The sequence below is a fragment of the Hyla sarda genome, chromosome 2, assembly GCF_029499605.1.
Source record: "Hyla sarda isolate aHylSar1 chromosome 2, aHylSar1.hap1, whole genome shotgun sequence".
Lineage (NCBI taxonomy): Eukaryota > Metazoa > Chordata > Amphibia > Anura > Hylidae > Hyla > Hyla sarda.
In genome coordinates, this window is record NC_079190.1 from 118,317,605 (window position 1) to 118,339,818 (window position 22,214).

The 22,214-nt window shown below is 42.2% G+C and overlaps 1 protein-coding gene across 1 annotated transcript in view; it reads left to right on the forward strand.

Moving 5' to 3' along the window:
- The window catches only part of SMARCD1 (SWI/SNF related, matrix associated, actin dependent regulator of chromatin, subfamily d, member 1), a 42,068-nt gene extending 23,432 nt beyond the window's left edge, over positions 1-18,636 (forward strand). Inside the window, exons 7-13 of the mRNA XM_056555380.1 lie at positions 9,664-9,765; positions 9,840-10,001; positions 10,086-10,183; positions 10,270-10,405; positions 14,914-15,036; positions 15,116-15,217; positions 18,329-18,636. Coding sequence (XP_056411355.1) covers positions 9,664-9,765; positions 9,840-10,001; positions 10,086-10,183; positions 10,270-10,405; positions 14,914-15,036; positions 15,116-15,217; positions 18,329-18,382 — 777 coding nt within the window. The 3' untranslated portion in view covers positions 18,383-18,636. The remainder of the gene's footprint in view (positions 1-9,663; positions 9,766-9,839; positions 10,002-10,085; positions 10,184-10,269; positions 10,406-14,913; positions 15,037-15,115; positions 15,218-18,328) is intronic.
- Positions 18,637-22,214: the final 3,578 nt, after the last annotated feature.

Genomic DNA, 22,214 nt, shown 5'->3' on the forward strand with positions numbered 1-22,214 from the left:
TCCCTCTAATGTCTTTAAAAAGTAATAACATGTTCATTTTATGAAGCAGACATATTGTATATGTGAATCAATATATAATTTGGGATGTCCATTTTCCTTACAAGCAGAGTTTCAAAGTTTAAAAAAATGAAAAATTTTCTACCTTTTCATGAAATTTTGGAATTTTTCACCCAAGAAATGATGCAAGTATTGACAAAAATTTGCCACTATCTTAAAGTAGAAAATGTCATGAAAAAACAATCTCTGAATCAAATTCATAAGTAAAAGCATCCTAGAGTTATTAATGCATAAAGTGACAGGGGTCATATTTGCAAAAAAAATACTCGTCCTTAAAGTGTACCTGTTGCCAACAAAAACTTTTGATATAATGTAGATAACATTATATGTATATTTGTAATACACATTGATTAAAATGTGTATATTTTTGGGTGAAAAAAATGCTGTCCCTGGAATCATTGACTGTGTGTCTCTATGAGGAGACCAAGTGCAGGAAGTAAGGGCAGGACAACAGGGCTCTGTGCAGGCTCATGGCTTGTCAGTCATCCTGCTGTGTGAACCAGGGGTGTGTCATAGAGCCTCAGTGTGCAGAGCCCTGCTTGTCCTCAGTGTACAGATCCCTGCTTGTCCACCATCACTTCCTGTATTTGGACTCCTCATAGAGACACACAGGCAATAGCTGCAGGGACAAAAATATACACATTTTAACCTATCTATATTACAAATATACATATAATGGTATTATCTACATTATATAAAACGTTTTTGTTGACGACTGGTACACTTTAAGGTCAAAATTGGCTTTGTCCCCAAGAGGTTAAGGACCCAACCAATTTTCTTTTAGCTTTCCCCCCCCTCTTCCCCTTTTAAAGGGGTTGTGCGCTGCCCTGCCTTTCGGAGCTCCGCTCGCAGCATCTGGAAGTTCATTACTCCGAACGCTTTGTTCGGGCTTCCTTGTTCGCGGCCCGGCCCCTTGTGATGTGACAGCGGTCGCGCCCCCTTCCCATAGACTTTCGTTCAGGGGGCGGGCGTGACGTCAAGAGGGGCCGGGCGTGACGTCACGAGGGGGCGGCCGTGAACACGGAAGCCCGCACACAGCGTTCGGAGTAATGAACTTCCGGACGCTGCGACCGGAGCTCCGAAAGGCAGGGCCGCGCACAACCCCTTTAATAGACATTACGTTTATTTTTTTCATATACACACCTATGAGTGCTTTTAAATAATGTCATATTTTTATAGTTCGGACATTTAAGCACGCAGCAATACCACATGTTTTATTGTTTACATTTTTTTTTTCTATAGGAAAAGGAGATTCAAACTTTTATTAGGGAAGGAGTTAAATCACATGTAGCTTTTTTTATTCGTGTTTTTTTTGTTTGCATCTAATAAACCCCTACGGGACTTAAAAAACAATCATTGGATTGCATACTCAGTTTGATCGGTGCTCCATTGCTCTAGCCTGCCATGGCTGACTGGAGCTTTGGAGACCCAATAGACGACGAGGCCCTTACCTGCCTTAGCTTATCAGGACACCAGTGGTCCCGATCAGCACCACTGAGCAGCCGGGATTGTGTTTTGATTTTATTTATTTTACGTTTTTAGACTCTACGATCAACTTTGTTAGCGGCGTTAATACAGGGCATCACCGCAATTGGAGATGAGCGCAGTTAGTGATTTGATTAGTCATGAACTGCTCGGCTCGGCGTTTGCTGACTTTAACTTGCATAAATTAGTTCAGCTTTCAGGTGTTCCGGTGGGCTGGAGACTCCTGGGACTGTATCCACCTTTTCCAGCCCACCGGAGCACCTGAAAGCTTAAATAATTTATGCAGGCTAAAATCAGCAACTGCTGAGCCGAGAAGATTGTGACGAATCAAATCACTGTAACTTGGCTCATCTCTAAACGTAATCATTGATGTCCGGCATTACCCTCAGGTCCCAGCAGATGATAGCGGCTGGGACCATCCCACTATGAAGCGCGATCATCTCCTGAGCGTGCATCATAAAAGGGGAGCGGGCACAGGGCGTACATGTATGCCTTGCATCCTGGAGGGGTTAATGCCAAAATGGGGTTAAAATGTCTTATGAACCTCAAAATAGTACCAGTAAAAACTAGTGGTGCAAATGGGGCTACTAGACAGCAGGGATGACGGGCAATGAACACTATTGATCATGGCATTAAAACATATAAATGACAGACATCAGAGCGATCTGATTAACATCCGGCATCTGCCAGTTATGGCGCAGACTCACTCACCTGCCCCATGAAGTACCGGTATGTTATGGGTCAGATATGGGTTAAAAAACATCTGTTAGGGGGAGGGGGTTCAAAAGCACCAACACCCATAAGTTGTTTAAAGGAAAACTGTCACATATTTTCTCCTGCACTATCCACATGTACTGGTGGATAGTGCGGGAGATGCTGATTAAAACGAGCCCTACCTTGGTCTGATCCGCGCTGCCTTTCGCCCGCAATTGTAGTTTTAATCTCTGTGTATATCCTGCTGTAACTGGCAAAGGCGGGGCTTCTGCAGGCTAACTGGCACTGACGTCAGCGCCGCTCATGAACATTCATCCCCCCCCTCCCTCTGGTTAGGAGCGGCGAAGAGAGGGAGAACAGAAGGGATGAATATTCATGAGCGGCGCTGACGTCAGTGCCAGTTAGCCTGCAGAAGCCCCACCTTTGCCAGTTACAGCAGGATATACACAGAGATTAAAACTACAATTGCGGGCAAACGGTGGCGCGGATCAGACCAAGGTAGGGCTCATTTTAATCAGCGTCTCCCGCACTATCCACCAGTACATGTGGATAGTGCGGGAGAAAATATGTGACTGTTTTCCTTTAAGAAGTCCTCATTTTCAGGGTGTGGGTTCTTACAAAAAACAATATGGTGCCTGAAAAACGCCCTACTAAGGACCCCAAAATCCATGTGTGTAAGTCAGCAGGGCACTAGGGCCACACATGGGATATTTATGAAAACTGCAGAATCAGCGTGATCTTGAGTTACTTTTTCCCTTAGGCTATATTATTCACACGATGGAATTGGAGATTCCGCAGCAGAGTCCCAATGATTTCAATGGGATTTTGCTGCACTGTTCACATAGCAGAATTTCCGTGCCAGAATCTGGTGCAGAAATTCTAATTCTGGTGTCTGCAGAAAGAATAGACATGTCTATTCTTTCTCTGAACTTTGCACAGAGATGCATTTTCTGTGTATGAGACAGCGCATTTTCTAGCGGTCCTAGCGCTGGCATGTTCTGCCTGCTCTCCGCTGTCAAAGGAATGTCCGCACAGCTAAATGGGGCTAAATGGCTATGTCATAACAGTGTGGCTAGCTTTCTGTGAACTTGTTTTTTCAGTTTTCTTGTTTGCCTACAAATCCCATGATACCATTTTCCTCCCTCCCACACATCAGCCACCCCACCCATTGAAACTAAATGAGCTGGAGAGCTGTGGTTTTCAATAAGGATGCCTACAGCTGTTGCATTAGTTGCATATATTCATATATATGTAGTCATACTTTGGTAATTGCACATATTTATTGGTCACTTGTTTACATGGTTATATTTATTATTTACTTTACTTGTTGCACTGGACACTTTGTCCATATATACACATTATATTGTGCATCAGTTATTGCGAATTATATACATTTAGGTTCTGGCGTCTTTCTTATATATGTGTACAGGACTGCTTTCTCACCTAGTATTCTATTGAGCATGACCCGGGGGTGTGAGATAGGATTACGTTCCTATGCTCTGTGTATTCTTATGTGGTTTTAAGTGTTTCTAATGGTGGTTGTATCTCTAAATCCCCCCCCCCCCCCCTTATTAGTATATGTGAATAAAGTTTACTTAATCACTTATATACAGTTGTTGGTGTGCTTTGACTTGGGTTGCCAGTTCTTTGCTCTCTTTGCATGATCCTTAAATGTGTACAAGGCATGATGAAATCCGTGGATTACCAACAGATTTTGGGTTGCACTGTACAGCCCAGTGTCGGATATCTGGGTTTTCATCCGAGATCCTGGGTCTTCCAGCAGGACAATGACCCCAAACATATGTCAAAAATCACCCAGAAATGAATGGCAACAAAGTGCTGGAGAGTTCTGAAGTGGCCAGCAATGAGTCCAGATCTAAATCCCATTGAACACATGTGGAGAGATCTTAACATTGCTGTTAGGAAAAGGCGCCTTCCAATAACAGAGACCTGGAGCAGTTTGCAAAGGAAGAGTGGTCCAACATTCCGGCTGAGAGGTGTAAGAAGCTTATTGATGGTTATAGGAAGCGACTGATTTCAGTAATTTTTTCCAAAGGGTGTGCAACCAAATATTAAGTTAAGGGTGACAATAATTTTTCCCAGCCCATTTTTGGAGTTTGGTGTGACATTATGTCCAGTTAACTTTTTTTTTTTTTTTTTTCCTCCCTTTTTTTGGTTTTGTTCCAATACACACCAGGGGTGTGGGAAAAAAAAACTACTTGTCCAAGGGGCTAAAGCGGAACACAATCTACTTGTCTCTCAAGAAAATCCACATGTCCTGGTAGATAAAATAATTTAAACCAAAATAGTACGATTCACCCCACTAGACCACCAGGGTGATCCCTTTAGACACTGCTGTCAACTTAGACAGCGGTGATCTAATGGTTTAATAGCGGCCATGGCGATCGCAGCATGCCAGGCTATTAGCGGTGGGAGAGCTGTAGCTAGCTCCTTTTACACCCGAGGCAAGCCAAGAAAATTGCGTGCATCCGTTGGGCTCTTGGTTGGTGGACGAGTATGAAGGGTGGGATTCTGGTGGTGCAATTTAGTGCGAGTGGCCAGAAACCACTAAAAAAAAAAAAAATAGCACAACTGGCAGCAGCGCATAAGCGCCCCCCTCCCCAATACCATACATATCATACATATACCGGCCACTGCTTCTATGTCATACATTACATACATACATGCATCGTACATACACACATCATACATACACCAGCAGCTGCCCCCACATCATACATTACATACACACACATCACACCATACATATACACCATACATATGCACACATCGTACATACACCTGCCGCTGTCCCCTACATCATACATTACATACACACATCCACAGACACCATACACACATACACCATACACATACACCATACACACATCATATATACACACACATACACAGACATCATACACATCACACATACACATCACACATACACTCACACCATACATATACACCATACATATGCACCACACATATGCACACATCATACATACACCTGCCGCTGCCCCCTACATTACATACACACAGCCACACACAGCCACACACATCATACACCATACACACATACACTCACACCATACATATGCACACATCATACATACACCTGCCCCCTACATCATACATTACATACAAACATCCACAGACATCATACACACATCATATATACACACATACACAGGCCTCATACACATCACATACACTCACACATACATATACACCATGCATATGCACACATCATACATACACTCACCGCTGATACCCCCCCCCTCCCCACTCATACATTACATACATATAAGTACATACATATACAACCACCTTTCCCGCTGCCGCCTGCATGCTCTGCCTCCTCACCTGAGCCGGCCACGAGTGGACATCAGAACTGTAGACCCGACGCAACAGCATTGGGGGAGGCGCTCAGCCGCTTGCAGCTAGGCCGCATGAACTCTCTCATCACACACAATAAAGACCCTCCGGCTGGCACCTCAGGTGCTAAGAGCAGACTTGTGCCTGCACAGCGCACGTCTGCAAATCTGCTCCCAGCGACAATTACGTAGATGGGCAGAAACCGCGGGGGAAGGGGCGGCTTTGAGCAGTGGCCCCCGGCTGCTGAAATCAGCTGGGGGCTGCTGCCCCCTCCATGCCCCCTGAGCGCCGGTGTGAGGTGCACACTTGCATCGCCTCCTGCGCCTCACACCGGCATTAAAGAAAAATAAGGGGGAAGTCGGTTCGGCCCTGCTTGCCCGATACAGGGCTAAATCTATGAAAAATTTGCCTGCCCAGAACTACATGTCCCAGGCGTCGGGCGATAGGATTTCCACATCCCTGACACACAGGGACTAAACATGTGTATAGCATAACATGTGTTACTGCAATCCTTTTCTGTGAGAAATGCTTTGTTTTCTTGAAAAATTCCAGGGGTGCGAGCATTTACGGCCATAACTGTAGGTTTGTTTAACCCCTTGGGGATGGGAGCATTTTTTGCAAATCTTACCTCACTTTATGCATTAATAACTCTGCGATGCTTTTACTTATGAATTTCATTCTGAGATTTTTTTTCGTGTCATATTGTACTTTGTATTTTTGTCAATACTTGCATCATTTCTTGGTGAAAAATGTCAAAAGGTCATAAAAAATTTCAAAATTTTGCATTTTTCTAACTTTAAAACTCTGTAAGGGAAATGGTCATACAAAATAAATTATATATAGATTCACATATACAATATGTCTACTTTATGTCTACTTTGGCATCATAAAGTTGACATGTTTTTCCTTTTTGAAGACTTTAGGGGGCTTCAAAGTATAGCAGCAATTTTTCAAATTTTCATGAAAAATTCAAAATCAAAAAAATTTTCAGTGCCCAGTTCAGTATGAACTGCACCCCTAAATGTATTCAAAATGACATTCAAAAAGTTTAACTCTTTAGGTGCTACACAGGAATAGCAGTAAAGTGGAGAAGAAAACTAAATTTTTTTACACTAACATGTTCTTATAGCCCATTCTTTTTTTTATTTTTACAAGGGCTAAAAAGGAGAAAAATCCCCCAAAATTTGTAACCCAATTTCTCTCTCATATGGCAATGCCTCGTATGTCGATGTAAAGTGCTCTGCAAGCGCACAACAGGGCTGAGGAGGGAAGGAGCAGTTTTGGGATTTTGGAGAACTAATTTACCGGTCGTGGTTTTTGGGGGGCATGTTGTATTTAGGAAGCCGTCTTGGTGCCAGAACACCAAAAAAACTCCCCATGGCATACTATTTGGGAAACTAAACCCCTTAAGGAATGTAACAAGGGGGGGGCACAGTGAGCCTTAACACCTCACAGGTGTTTGACGGCTTTACGTTGGACGTGAAAATTTAAAAATTAGATTTTTAACGCTAAAATGTTGGTGCTACCCCAAATTTTTCATCTTCATAAGGGATAATAGGAGAAAATGCCACCCCAAAATGTAAAACCCCATTTCTTCTGGGTATATAAATACCCCATATATGGATGTAAAGTGCTCTGCTGGCGCACTACAATGCTCAGAAGAGAAGGAGCAAAATTTGGCTTTTGGAAAGAGAATTTTGCTGAAATGTTTTTTGGGGGGCATATTGCATGATGCCAGAAAAGCAAATAAAAATAGGAGCGCATTTTACATCCACATATGGTATTTCCTTACTCAAATGGTGGTACAAATTTTGGGGGACTTTTTAATCTATTACCCCTTGTGAAAACAAAAAATTTGTGATAACACCAGCATTTCAATGAGAGTTAGTTTTATTTTTATTTTTTTTTATTATAAATTTTATTTTATTTTATTTCAATTTTCACGTCCAACTTTAACGAAAATTTGTCAAAATGCCTGTAAGCTGTTAAGGCTCACTATACCCTTTGTTACGTTACTTCAGGAGTGTAGTTTACAAAATGGGGTCACATGTGGGTGTTTTCCTTTATGCGTTTGTCAGAACTTCTAACTAATAGCCACTCCTTTGCAAATCACAAATTTAGGCCTCAAATATACATGGTGCGCTCTCACTCCTGTGTGCGCCCGCAGAGCACTTTACGTCCACAATTGGGGTATTTCTGTACTCTTTTTCTGGTCTTTTTCTCCCTTTACCTCTTGTGAAAATGAAAAATATGGGGCAACACCAGCATGTTGTAAAAAAAAAAAAAAAAATAATAATTTTTACACTAACATGCTGGTGTAGCCTCTAACTTTTCCGTTTCATAAGGGGTAACGCAATTTCTCCAGAGTACAGAAATATCCCATATGTTGCACTAAACTGAAATACGACATGGCTCTGGCGCAAGAGAGCGCCATTAACATTTGAGGCCTAAATTAGGGATTTGCATAGCGGCGGACCCAGATGCAGGCATTACACTTGCCTCCTGCACCAAAAATACCCTACGGCAGGGTTTCCCAAACAGGGTGCCTCCAGCTGTTGTAAAACTCCCAGCATGCCTGAACAGTCAATGGCTCTCCAGCAATGCTGGGAGTTGTTGATTAGCAACAGCTGGAGGCTCTAACAGTGGTGTACAAGGCGTTTTTCATTTTTTTTGTGGGGGGGAGCTGTTATGGTGTGTATATGTAGTGTTTTACTCTTTATTTCATAGAAGTGTACTGTAGGTGCATTCACACGGGTGGGGGTTAATAGTTAACAGGGAGTTTAAGCTGCAGCAGTAAATTTGCCGCAGCTCAAACTTGCACCTGTAAACTCGCCGTGTGATTGTACCCTGTACATTCACATGGGGGGAGGGTGGTGCACAAACTTCCAGCTGTTGCAAAACTACAACTCCCAGCATGCATTGACAGACCATGCATGCTAGGAGTTGTAATTTTGCCACAGCTGGTGAAGAAACACTGAGTTGGGTGACAGACTAATTCAGTGTCTTCCCAACAGTGTGCCTTCAGCTGTTGCAAAACTACAACTCCCAGCATGCACCGACAGCCAAAGGGCATGCTGGGAGTTTGTTATGCAACAACTGGAGAACAGTTTGGAAACCACTGTGTAGTGGTCTCCAAACTGTGGACCTCCAGATGTTGCAAAACTACAACTCCCAGCATGCCCAGACTGTCCAGGCATGCTGGGAGTTGTAGTTCTGCAACATCTGAAGGGTTAGATGTTACAGAGCTACAACTCCCAGCATGCCTGGGACTGTCTGGGCATGCTGAGTTGCAAAACTACAACATCTGGAAACCACAGTTTGGAGACCACTACAGTGGTCTCCAATCTGTGGCCCTCCAGATGTTGCAAAACTACAACTCCCAGCATGCCCAGACAGCAAAAGGCTGGCTGGGTATGCTGGGAGTTGTTGTTTTGTAACTTCTAGCAGTCCAGTCTACAGCTCCGATCACCGCCTATTTTCCAGGCGATCGGGTCACCAGAGACCCTGATTTAGCCTGGAAAAACGGAATTGCCTTATGGGGGGGGTTTATTTTCAGGACTCCCTGAAGCGATGTCACGGGATGCTTGCTGATAGATATCAGCAGTCATCCTGGTCAGATCACCGCCCGGCGAGCTGTGGTGATCAGAAATATGGAGGCTGTAAAGGTACGCCCTCTGTCCTCAAGTACCGGGAAGCACCTTTATGCCCTCTGTCCCCAACAGGTCAATAGATCAGTCTTGTATTGTCCATTTAAGGGTTAACCTTTGTAAACCACCCCTCTGCAAAGTGCTTCAGTTTGGCTTTCTGATATAAGACTGGTGGCTCCCTATTGTTAGCTGGAAGTGTGGCTACGGAAAGGCTTCAGTGGCCTATTATATGGGCAGCTTAGGTCAATTGGTGGTTCTATGATGTAAATAGTTCTTATTACCAAAAGAGTTGGGGTTTTCTCCATCCTAGGTTTTTTTTTTGGTCCCATAGATCTAGCTATTAGATATTCTACTAACTCTCTCTATTGCTTATGTCTTTCAGTGGCACAGAACGCCGACCACGCAGGAAACAGATGGGTTTCAGGTGAAGCGTCCTGGAGATGTCAATGTGCGCTGCACTGTGTTACTGATGCTAGATTATCAGGTATATGGGAATTGGTCTCCATTTTCTTTTTATGGTATCCTCGGCACCTCTATAACGCTGTTGTTTTCCTCTAGCCACCCCAATTTAAGCTTGATCCTCGCTTGGCTCGTCTTCTCGGTATTCACACCCAGACTCGTCCCGTCATCATCCAAGCCCTATGGCAGTATATCAAAACTCATAAGCTTCAGGACCCTCATGAAAGAGAGTTTATAATCTGTGACAAGTACCTCCAGCAGGTAGGCACATAGACCCTGTAGAAAGATGTAGCCGTCTTTTAATTTTAAATTGTTCTCAGCATTGTGTTATTTTTACCTCAACAGATCTTCGAGTCCCAGCGGATGAAATTTTCCGAGCTCCCTCAGAGACTCCATGCCCTTCTTATGCCACCGGAGCCCATCATAATCAATCACGTCATTAGGTAAAATGTGATCTAAGTTTTTGAATGTGTTTTACTGCATGTTCTCCCCTTTTCACTTTGTAACCTGTGTTTTTTACTGTTCCTAGTGTGGATCCAAATGATCAGAAGAAGACGGCTTGTTATGATATCGATGTTGAGGTGGATGATACTTTGAAAACACAGATGAATTCCTTCCTCCTTTCCACTTCCAGTCAGCAAGAAATTGCAGCTCTAGATAACAAGGTAAAGCAACTTATCATTTAATTGGGACATTGGCACCCACCAAACATATGAAACTTGTGTCCCCTGGCCTAAATAGGAAAAGGAACTTCACATGTTCATCACCGTGGGCCTTAGAGTAAAAGAGGTCGTAGCCACAACTACTTTTTGGCCAATCTGGCTGGCAGACAAGTAGCCTACATCTTGTGCCTTTGCTTAGCACCCTGGACAGAGCTGGTCAGGAACACCCACTTAAAGGGGTACTCCGCCCTTAGACCTCTTATCCCCTATCTAAAGTATAGGGGATAAGATGTCTGATCAGGCAGCAGCAGCTGCGGCACCCCAGACATCCGCTCCGTGCCAGATGACTGACAATGCAGGGGCTCGTGATGTCATGGATACGCCCTGCTCCGGACATCATGGCCACACCCCTTAATGCAAGTGTATAGGGAGGGGCTGTCATGGCCTGGGCGTGACCATGATGTCACGAGCCTCCGTTGCTGCACCCGATGCTCTAAACCAGTGGTCTCCAAACTGTGGCCCTCCAGATGTTGCAGAACTACAACTCCCATCATGCCCGGACAGCCGTTGGCTGTCCGGGCATGCTGGGAGTTGTAGTTCTGCAACATCTGGAGGGCCACAGTTTGGAGACCACTGCTCTAAACAAACACTGGGTGCAGCAGCCGGGAGATCACGGGGGTCCCGTGGATAGGGGATAAGATGTCTAGGGGCAGAGTACCCCTTTAAGCGCCATGTCTTAGAATTTGAAGTTTACTATTAAAGGGGTACTCCGCTGCTCAGTGTTTGGAACAGCTGTTACGCCCCCTCCCATAGACTTGCATTGAGGGTGCGGGGTGTGATGTCATGAGGGGGAGGGACAATAACGCCACAAGATGCCGGCTGATGCGTTCGGAACTGTTTTGTTCCAAATGCTGAGCAGCAGAGTTCCCCTTTAATATTTGCATTGAAGGCTGAAAACTACATCTGTCGGATATTTTGTCATTGGGCAGCATGCTATGTAAAAGATCAGTAAAGACTAGATGCTGGAACAAGAGAATTCCTTTTTCATGCTCTGTAATATTTTGAGGTATTTAACATGTTCCCCCAGAGATGTTGTTAGTGTGCTGCAATTTCATGAACCTCAACTAATTGAATATATTCAGTTTTTAATATGCATGTGTTTATTTACCTTCTGATCATTATGCATTCTGGAAGCATTTTTTTATTTTTAATTTTTTTCCTGATTCAGTTCATGTTCCTTCACTTTTCCCCGATGTACATTTTGTGCATTTTAATCTATCCGTGTTACTGCTGCCTTGCTTTTTGCTGTCCCTTCCGCTTGTTACATTAAACTATTCCTCATAGACAATGACTCTGTAAATGATTTAAATTGTAGGTCAGTAGAGATATACTTAAATAACAATTCCATAACATAATGTGATTACCATAAACAATCCCACTAAAGTATTGCTGGGGGAGAGGAACACTCAGTGCTGTTTCTAAACGGATCAGTCTGCTGCAGAATGCCGGTCAGTGTAGTCTGTGAATGAGTAATAGACCACAAGGGAAGTAAAAGAATGCAAAGTTGATTGCTATAGGCTCACATTACTATTACTAAAAATTCTTAATCCTTCCAATACCTATCAGCTGCTGTATACTACAGAGGAGGCTTTCTTTTTGGATTTCTTTTGTCTGACCACAGTGCTCTCTGCTGACACTTCTGTCCATGTCAGGAACTGTCCAGAGCAGGATTGGTTTGCTATGGGGATTTTCTCCTGCTCTGGACAGTTCCTGACATGGACAGAAGTGTCAGCAGAGAGCACTGTGGTCAGACTAAAAAGAAAGCTTCCTGTGGAGCATACAGCAGCCAAGTACTGGAAGGATTAAGATTTTTTAATAGAAGTAATTTACAAATCTGTTAAACTTTCTGGCACCAGTTGATTTATTAAAAAAAAAAGCCACAGAGTACCCCTTTAAATCTAATATGGTGGTGGGGGCTGGAAAAATAACTTGCTCTTTTCACACTCCCTCACTGGTCCCCCACAGCTCCCATTTGGCGCTGTTCTTTTACTGGTCCTGCAACAAGCGCTCATTTAGTTTTAAGAGACTTCACCATCCATGTAATGTCTATAATCGCCATGTGACAGCATGAAGCTGAGACGCCAGCTAGAAGCATAATTATTTTATTACTCCATTTATGTTTTGTATTGCTTCAGTAGTTTCAGAAATGAAGCCTGGGGCAGTCAATTACTATACATTGTAAGATGATGAAAACATCAGTGCTGGTCCAGTCATTGCTCTTTGGTTGTGAAGTTGCTTATGTAAAATGTGCGCACCTACCTATAATGTCCTGTCAAGTTACTGATTTACAAAGTTAGTAAGGCAGCTATCCAATAAGCCAGGGTTTCCCAACCAGTGTGCCTCCAGCTGTTGCAAAATGACAACTCCCAGGATGCCAGGACAGCCAACGGCTGTCCTTGCATACTGGGAGTTGTAGTTTTGCAACAGCTGAAGGCACCCCGGTTGGGAAACACTGTCATAAGCTGGCCAATGCAGATTACTGAAAGGAAATCTAACAGCATCAGCGTTGTCTTCCACCATCATCTAGGTCTATTTTATGCTTCTTACCCCCTTAAGGACGCAGGACGTAAATGTACGTCCTGGTGAGGTGGTACTTAACGCACCAGGACGTACATTTACGTCCTGTGCATAACCGCGGGCATCGAGCGATGCCCGTGTCATACGCGGCTGATCCCGGCTGCTGATCGCAGCCAGGGACCCGCCGGCAATGGCCGACGCCCGCGATCTCGCGGGCGTCCGCCATTAACCCCTCAGGTGCCGGGATCAATACAGATCCCGGCATCTGCGGCAGTGCGCGATTTGAATGAATGATCGGATCGCCCGCAGCGCTGCTGCGGGGATCCGATCATTCATAACGCCGCACGGAGGTCCCCTCACCTTCCTCCGTCCGGCTCCCGGCGTCTCCTGCTCTGGTCTGTGATCGAGCAGACCAGAACAGAAGATGACCGAAAACACTGATCTGTTCTATGTCCTATACATAGAACAGATCAGTATTAGCAATCATGGTATTGCTATGAATAGTCCCCTATGGGGACTATTCAAGTGTAAAAAAAAATGTAAACAAATGTAAAAGTCAAAGTAAAAAAAAAAGTGGAAAATCCCCTCCCCCAATAAAAAAGTAAAACGTCCGTTTTTTCCTATTTTACCCCCAAAAAGTGTAAAAAAAAGAAAAAATTTTTTATAGACATATTTGGTATCGCCGCGTGCGTAAATGTCCGAACTATTAAAATAAAATGTTAATGATACCATACGGTGAACGAAAAAAAAAGTCCAAAATTCCTACTTTTTTAATACATTTTATTTAAAAAAAATTTATAAAAAATTAAGTTTTTTATATGCAAATGTGGTATCAAAAAAAGTACAGATCATGGCGCAAAAAATGAGCCCCCATACCGCCGCTTATATAGAAAAATAAAAAAGTTAGAGGTCATCAAAATAAGGGATTATAAACGTACTAATTTGGTTAAAAAGTTTGTGATTTTTTTTAAGCGCAACAATAATATAAAAGTATATAATAATGGGTATCATTTTAATCGTATTGACCCTCAGAATAAAGAACACACGTCATTTTTACCATAAATTGTACGGCGTGAAAACGAAACCTTCCAAAATTGCGTTTTTCGTTTTAATTTCCCCACAAAGTGTTTTTTGGTTGCGCCATACATTTTATGATATAATGAGTGATGTCATTACAAAGGACAACTGGTCGCGCAAAAAATAAGCCATCATACTAGTCTGTGGATGAAAATATAAAAGAGTTATGATTTTTGGAAGCGAGGAGGAAAAAATGAAAATGTAAAAATTAAATTGTCTGAGTCCTTAAGGCCAAAATGACCTGAGTCCTTAAGGGGTTAAAGGGGTACTCCAATGGGAATTTTTTTTTTTTTTTTAATTTATTTTTAAATCAACTGGTGCCAGAAAGTTAAACAGATTTGTAAATGACTTCTATATATAAATCTCAATCCTTCCAGTACTTCTCAGCTGCTGTATGTTTCAGAGGAAGTTCTTTTCTTTTTGGATATCTTTTCTGTCTGACCACAGTGCTCTCTGCTGACACCTCTTGTCCATGTCAGGAACTGTCTAGAGTAGGAGCAAATCCCCATAGCAAACCTCTCCTGCTCTGGACAGTTCCTGACATGGACGGAGGTGTCAGCAGAGAGCACTGTGGCCAGACAGAAAGGAAATTCAAAAAGAAAATAACTTCAGCTGATAAGTACTGGAAGGATTAAGATTTTTAAATAGAAGTAATTTACAAATCTGTTTAACTTTCTGGCACCAGTTGATTAAAAAAAAAAAGTTTTCCATTGGGGTACCCCATTAAAAGCTGAATGGGGGTGTAAACATAGCTGCTTTTGTTTGAATTCCTTCTCTGCTTTACAAGTGTATAAAGATGTAGGCATTTCAGGACAACTTTCCAATAGAATCAGTAACATGATTTTCTTTTTGTCTAGATCCATGAAACCATCGAAACAATCAATCAACTGAAGATCCAGAGGGAATTTATGTTAAGTTTTGCCCGTGACCCTCAAGGGTTCATCAATGACTGGTTGCAGTCTCAGTGCCGTGACCTTAAGGTTAGTGGTGCGAGGATCATATGTAATGGTCTCTGTTGTCATTCTGAACTTCACATTCTCATCACCTTCTCCTTTTCAGACTATGACTGATGTTGTGGGCAATCCTGAAGAGGAACGCAGGGCAGAGTTTTATTTCCAGCCCTGGGCTCAGGAGGCTGTATGTCGATATTTCTACTCAAAGGTATGTTCCCCCAAGCCTTTGAGATTCTCATTTCTAGCTGCCTATTTTATAAGGAGTGTGTATGATGCTTTGCTTTCTTAACAGCAGTTTAGAGATGCTTTACAGCAGCCACATAGACTGTAGGAAAGAGGTGTCTCAATACAGCTTTGACTTCTATGGGAAAGAGTTATGGGTATACTCTGTGACCTGTGCCAAGATCATTGTATAGGTAGAGAGGAGATGGATCTTTCACCTGTCAACAGTGGTTGATCCTGTTATCTGCCTACAGCTTTATAATAAAGATCAGCGGTTCGCCACCATGAGTACACAGCAGTGCACCAGGGGTATTTGGGGGGAAAAGTAATGGGAGGGGAGCGCAGACCAATTCACATACAGCCATCCAAGTGTTACTCCTTAGCCCCTTAATGCTGCCCCCACCAATGGTGCAGGAGGCCTTTTAGAAGTTGGAGGAAAGAAAAGATGTAGGGGGCCTGGGAAGAGGCTATGCAGAGGAGGTGCATGGGGCCTGGATAGAGGCTATGCAGAGGCCTGGGGAGTGGTTAGTAAGAGGTGCACAGGCCTTGGCAAAGGATATGGAGAGAAGCTGGAGGGGCCTGGGGAAAGGATAATGCAGTAAAAGAAATAAATATATTATAAAGTTGAAATGGCACCAACTATAATAACCCCTTAAGGACTCAGGGTTTTCCCGTTTTTGCACTTTAGTTTTTTTTCCTCCTCACCTTTTTAAAAAATCATAACCCTTTCAATTTTAAACTCAGACTCCTATGGTGGCCTTTTTTTTTTTTTCGCCACCAATTCTACTTTATAATGACATTAGTCATTTTACCCAAAAATCTACGGTGAAACCCAAAAAAAATCATTGTGCAACAAAATTGAAAGGAAAAAAAATTTTTGGGGGCTTCTGTTTCTACACAGTGCATTTTCTGATAAAAATGACACCTTCTCTTTATTCTGTAGGTCCATACAATTAAAATGATACCCAACTTATATAGGCTTGATTGTCTTCTGGAAAAAATCATACATACATGATTATTAATACGTTTAAAATGTCCCCTTCTGACCCCTATAACTTTTTTTATTTTTACAGGGCCGTATGAGGGCTCATTTTTTGCGCCCTGATCCGAATTTATCGGTACCATTTTTTTTTATTGGACTTTTTGTTCGCTTTATATTCATTTTTTATGGTATAAAAAGTGACCAAAAATAAGCTACTTTTTTTTACGTGTACGCCATTGAACGTGCGGTTTAATTAACAATAGATGTTTATAGTTCAGACATTTACTCATGCGGAGATACCACATATGTTTATTTTTATTTACAGTGTTTTTTTTAAATGGGAAAAGGGGGGTGTTTCAAACTTTTATTAGGGAAGGGGTTAAATCATCGTTAACATTTATTTATTTTTTTGCAATGTTATAGTCCCCCTAGGAAGCTGTCGCAAGGCGTAAATATGTCCTGCGTCGTTAAGGGGTTAATTACAAATATGTCTCTAATATGGTGGTGTACTTAACCCCCTTAACAATCACGGAGGTAAATGTACGTCCTGGTTTGGTGGAACTTTGGCGCACCAGGACGTACGTTTGCATCCTGTGTATGACCGGGAGCATCGGAACGGTGCTCGCGTCATACACGGTAGGTTCCGGCTGCTAGTAGCAGTCGGGGACCCGCTGGTAATGACCGACATCCGCGATCAATACAGATCGCGGCAGTTCGTCACTTTGAATGGATGATCGGATCGGATCGCCCGCAGCGCTGCCGCGGCGATCCGATCATCCAGCATGGCGGCCGGAGGTCCCCTCACCTGGCTCTGGCCGTCTCCCGGGGTCTTCTGCTCTGGTCTGAGATTGAGCAGACCAGAGCAGAAGATCACCGATAATACTGATCAGTGCTATGTCCTATACAAAGCACTGAACAGTATTAGCAATCAAACGATTGCTATGGATAGTCCCCTATGGGGACATAAAAAGTGTAAAATAAAAGTTGAAAAATGTAAAAATAAAAAGTAAACAAAAAGTGAAAAATCCCCTCCCCCAATAAAAATGAAAATTGTCAGTTTTTCCCATTTTACCCACAAAAAGCGTAATTTTTGATTTCTTTTTATAAACCTATTTGGTATCGCCACGTGCGTAAATGTCCGTACTATCAAAATATAATGTTAATTATCCCGTACGGTGAATGGCGTAAACGTAAAAAAATGTCTGAAAATGCAGCTTTTTTGTCACATTTTAGTTAAAAAAATTATAAAAAATTATCTAAGTTTTATATATGCAAATGGTGTATCAATAAAAAGGACAGATGATGGCGCAAAAAAATTTGCCCTCATACCGCCCTATATACGGAAAAATGAGTTATAGGTTGTCAAAATAGGGTGATTTTAGATTACTGATTTTGTACAAAAAGTTTTATATTTTTGTACCACTTTAAAAAAAAAAAAAAATCAAAGTATCTAGCCATGGGCTTCATTTTAATCGTATTGACCCACAGAATAAATTTTGGTTTTCATTTAAATTTCCTCCCTAAAAAAAATTTTGGGGGTCGCCGTACATTTTATGGTAAAATGAGAGGTTTCGTTACAAAGTGCAATTGGTCATGCAAAAAACAAGCCATTATATGGGTCTGTAGATGGAAATATAAGAGTTATGGATTTCAGAAGGCAAAGAGGAAAAAAACGCAAAAGTAAAATTGGCCTGGTCCTTAAGGTTAAAATGGGCTTGGTCCTTAAGGGGTTAATTTTTATTTTTTTATTTTTTATGGACTGCCAAGGGGTACTTGGGCAAAAAAAAGGTTGGGAACCAGTGATATAGATGTTGGCATTCATTGTTTTCTTACCAGTGAGATTACTGCTGGGAGTTGATCTCTTCAGAACAGGAGGTGTCGGTAAAAACTGCAAGAAGTCATTTTTTGTGTGTTTAATATAACTGAAAAATCTTAAAAAATTACATCCACCATAAAATCTAGATTTTAATTTGTATATAATATATATATATATATATATATATATATATATATATATATATATATATATATATATAATATAATAATTAATTTTTCATTTTTTTTACGTTTCCTCTAATCATGGTTTATTATTTTTTTGTTTTTTTTTGCCTGTAGGTGCAGCAAAGACGTCAGGAGCTGGAACAAGCTCTGGGGATTAGAAACACATAACAAGCTACCTTTTGGATCTATTAAACAGAGTGTACCTCATAGCCAACATCTTGACATCTTCTTGAGGCTTTAGGAAGCTGCTCTAGATTGTTCCGGATTTGAGGAATCTATGAAACGACTGACAATTGGAATAAGGACACACTAATAGTTATTTATACTCTCCTCAGTTGTTACATAAAGTAAAGGCCAGAGAATACTTGAGGGCTAGGCATGTTATATTCCGAAGGATAAAGTACATTTATTTTTAGACTTCCCTTATGTGTCATTTTTTTTATTGTTTTGTGTAATATTCATTATGTTTAATATAGTATTCCTTCCTCACCCTAAAAAAACAAAACAATTTAGTAGCTATTTGTGTGCTCCTATGCAATTTGTAAAGTAGCGGTTAATATCTATAAGTAAACATATAGCACAGTATATTTGTAATGCACACACCATTGAAGCAGGACGCATCATGTTCCCAGTAGTTTATACGGAATACCTTGCGGGGTCATCCATTAACATGGTTGCCTCTGCTGTGTCAGCAGCAAATATATTTTTCATTAAACCTTGTTGAATAGGAGCACTGTGCGTACTTGCTTTTAGCCCCGTTATCTGGAATATTACACGGTTGTACAAAGAGTTAATAATCCCACCGCCCCATTTGTTTTTTCTTCTTATGCTGAAAAGGTTACAGGTCTTTGGACTAGGAAAGTGGTCAGTAGATTTCAATAATGAAGGACTCTTATGCATTGGAGTGTACAGTAACATTTTCTACAGCATTTGCAGTCTAAGGAACGGCTCTTAATATGCTGCTTAGCTTTCCAGGGTGTATCCCTAGAAGCTCTCCAACCTCCCTCACTGAATGTGCCCTGAGCACCTCTATTCTCATAAAATGTAGCCTTTTTATTTTTAAGCGGATTATGGTTTTGAGGGACCAAAATATTGTTTTGTATCTTGTAGTCATTGCCAAGTTTTAATAAAAGCAAGTTCTGATTAAGACCAGTATCTGACATCATTGTAGAGGCTATTTTTATTGCTTGAACGATACTCAAAATATGTCTGTTCTGTTGTAAAATAATAAAACCCTATATTTAAAGTTGTTGTCCGACCCCACAGAATTTTTAGTTCTAGGTTTAGGCTGTGTTCTAAGTTATATAGCCCTATTTCCTGCTAAATCCATCCTCTCTGAGCAGTGCTTCCAGCTCTCATGTCAACATTCAAGAAAAGCCTCTGCCGATTCTTCTCTGCAGTGACCCAACATGGCCTGTGACTGGTTAGGCAAGTGTCTGCTGTAAGAAAGTCAGGAAACACTGCTCAGCTGAAATTTGGGACTGAGTTCACGTGCCCCCTAGGCTGACATGGACCATCCGGCATAGTTGCCCTTAGCCAGATGGCAACTATGCTTGATTGGACATAAGTGAACGCAGCCTAAGCCAGCCTCAAACATCAAATTTTGTGGGACTGAAAAAACTCCCTTTATAGGGGTTCTCTGGCACGAAGACATCTTATCCCCTAAGATGCCTGATCGCGGGGCTCCCACCGCTGGGGACCCCCGTGATCTTCCACACTGCACCCAGTTATAAACCAGTCCCTGGAGCGTGTTCCCTCCGGGTCTGATTACTGATCACGTAGATGGAGCATAGTGACGTCGCGGCTCCACCCCCGTGTGATGTCACGCTCCGTCCACTCAATGCAAGCCTATGGGAGGGAGCGTGACGTCACACGGGGGCGGAGCCATGACGTCACTATGCTCCGTCCTCGTGGTCGAGATGGACTCAGCCTGAGGACCTCCAGCGGTTCCGGAAGCCGCTAAAGGTGGGTGCTGCATGGTAGATCCTGGGGGTCCCCAGCAGCGGGACTCCGGCGATCTGATATCTTATCCCCTATCCTTTGGACAGGGGATAAGATGTCTAAGGGCAGAGTACCCCTTTAAACATGGACCCATTTGAAAGAACATCTCCAGGGCTTACATTTTATTGGGCATATGATTTTTACATTTTAGTTTTAGGTGCGTTGGTGTAGAACATGGTGTTCCTTTCAGTCAAGCAAAGTGTGACGTGGCTATATTGGCAGAATTCCTAGCTCATTCAGTTTATCTAACATGAAATTACAAGTCCTGCAGCAAAGCCCCATTTTAATGACATTTACACCATGTAATATATAGTGTATATTAAGTAGAGGAGGATGTCTTAAATGATTTGCATGAGTAGAATGAGTCACGCACAGAATGAGTAGCTGTCATTTCTAAAGATTTTTATAAACCTGAATGTTTTAAGTTAACCCTTCAGTTGAAATAGTAACTATAATTCTCTCTTCTGTTATTGAGCCCCTAAGGGTCTGATCCGTGGTGCAGAACTATTTCTCATGTACCGCATTTCAGAAGTGGAACCAGAGCTGGGATGTTTGCCAGTATTGCACAGACTCTGCTGGGTTCTGGGGTCGTGCCGTTGCCCCCTTGTGATGCCATACCCCTCCATTCTTGTCTATGGGAGGGGGCGTGGTGGCAGTCATGACCCCTCCCTTAGACATAAATGTAGGGGGCATGGCAAGGCATCACGACCACAGCCGCCTGAACCCAGCGTTCTGAACAGGATGCCAAACTCTGGTTGACTGTACGGTGATCGTGTGGGGTCCCAGCGGCTGGCCCCCTGCGATCAGACATCTTTTGGATAGAGGATAAGATGTCTAGGGGCAGAGTAGCCTTTTAAAGGGAAAGTGTCGGCTAGATTTAGTTTTTCCCCTGATTAGGGCCAGACACTAAAACGTGTTCTAATCTATTTCTATTTTCTAACTTTTTTGTAGTGTGCATTTAGGGGGCTTCCATTTTCCCTGAGCTGTTTTTATTTTTACAACATTTACATGCAAATTAATTTTTTCTCATTAACCTAAATGATGTAAAGAACAGTCAGCATAATTCTCATGTTATCAACTAAGAGCACAATTCAAATTTTATTGAACAAACCTAATAATTATTTTTTAAACATAACTTACAATGCACTGTTCCAAATTATTATGCACAGTAAGTTTCAAAACACTTCATAGGTTGTAAAGAACTGAAAATTTTAATTTGTTGTGTTTGCAGCATATTTACTGAAATCAAAAGCAATTTCAACCAAACTTTTTTTTACATTTTAATTTTTTTTTACATTTTAACAGGTCACATTACATTTTAACATAGGACCCCTTATTTGATAGTAGCTTCACAAGTCCTGCATCCATTGAACTTTGAGTTTTTGGACAGTTTCTGCTTGGATTTATTTGCAAGATGTCAGAATAGCCTCCCAGAGCTGCTGTTTGGATGTAAACTGCCTCCCACCCTCATACATCTTTTGCTTGAGGATGCTCCAATGGTTCTCAATAGGATTGAGGTCAGGGAAAGATGGAGGCCACACATGACTCTCTCCTTTTAACCCATAGCAGCCATTGATGCAGAGGTACCAGGAAGGAAAGTGGTCAGTCAGAAACTCCACATACTTTGCAGAGGTCATCTTTACACCTCCAGGGGGACCCTAAAGGCACCGACCAGCTCTCTTCCCATGATTCCACCCCAAAACATGATTCCACCACCAACTTGCAGCCTTGTTGGAACAGGGTGACCATCCACCAACCACTCACTACTTCATCCATCTGGACCATCCAGGGTTGCACGGCACTCATCAGTGAACAGGACTGTTTGAAAATTAGTCTTCATGTATTTTTCTGCTTGTGAGCATTGGTTAGTGGTGGACGAATGGAAGGTTTATGCACAGTTGCAAGCCTCTGAGGCACCAGCAGCTTCCAGTATGTTTGCTGCTATGTAATGGTATTTTAGCAGCTGCTCTCTTGGTCTGGTGCATGAATCTGGCAGAAA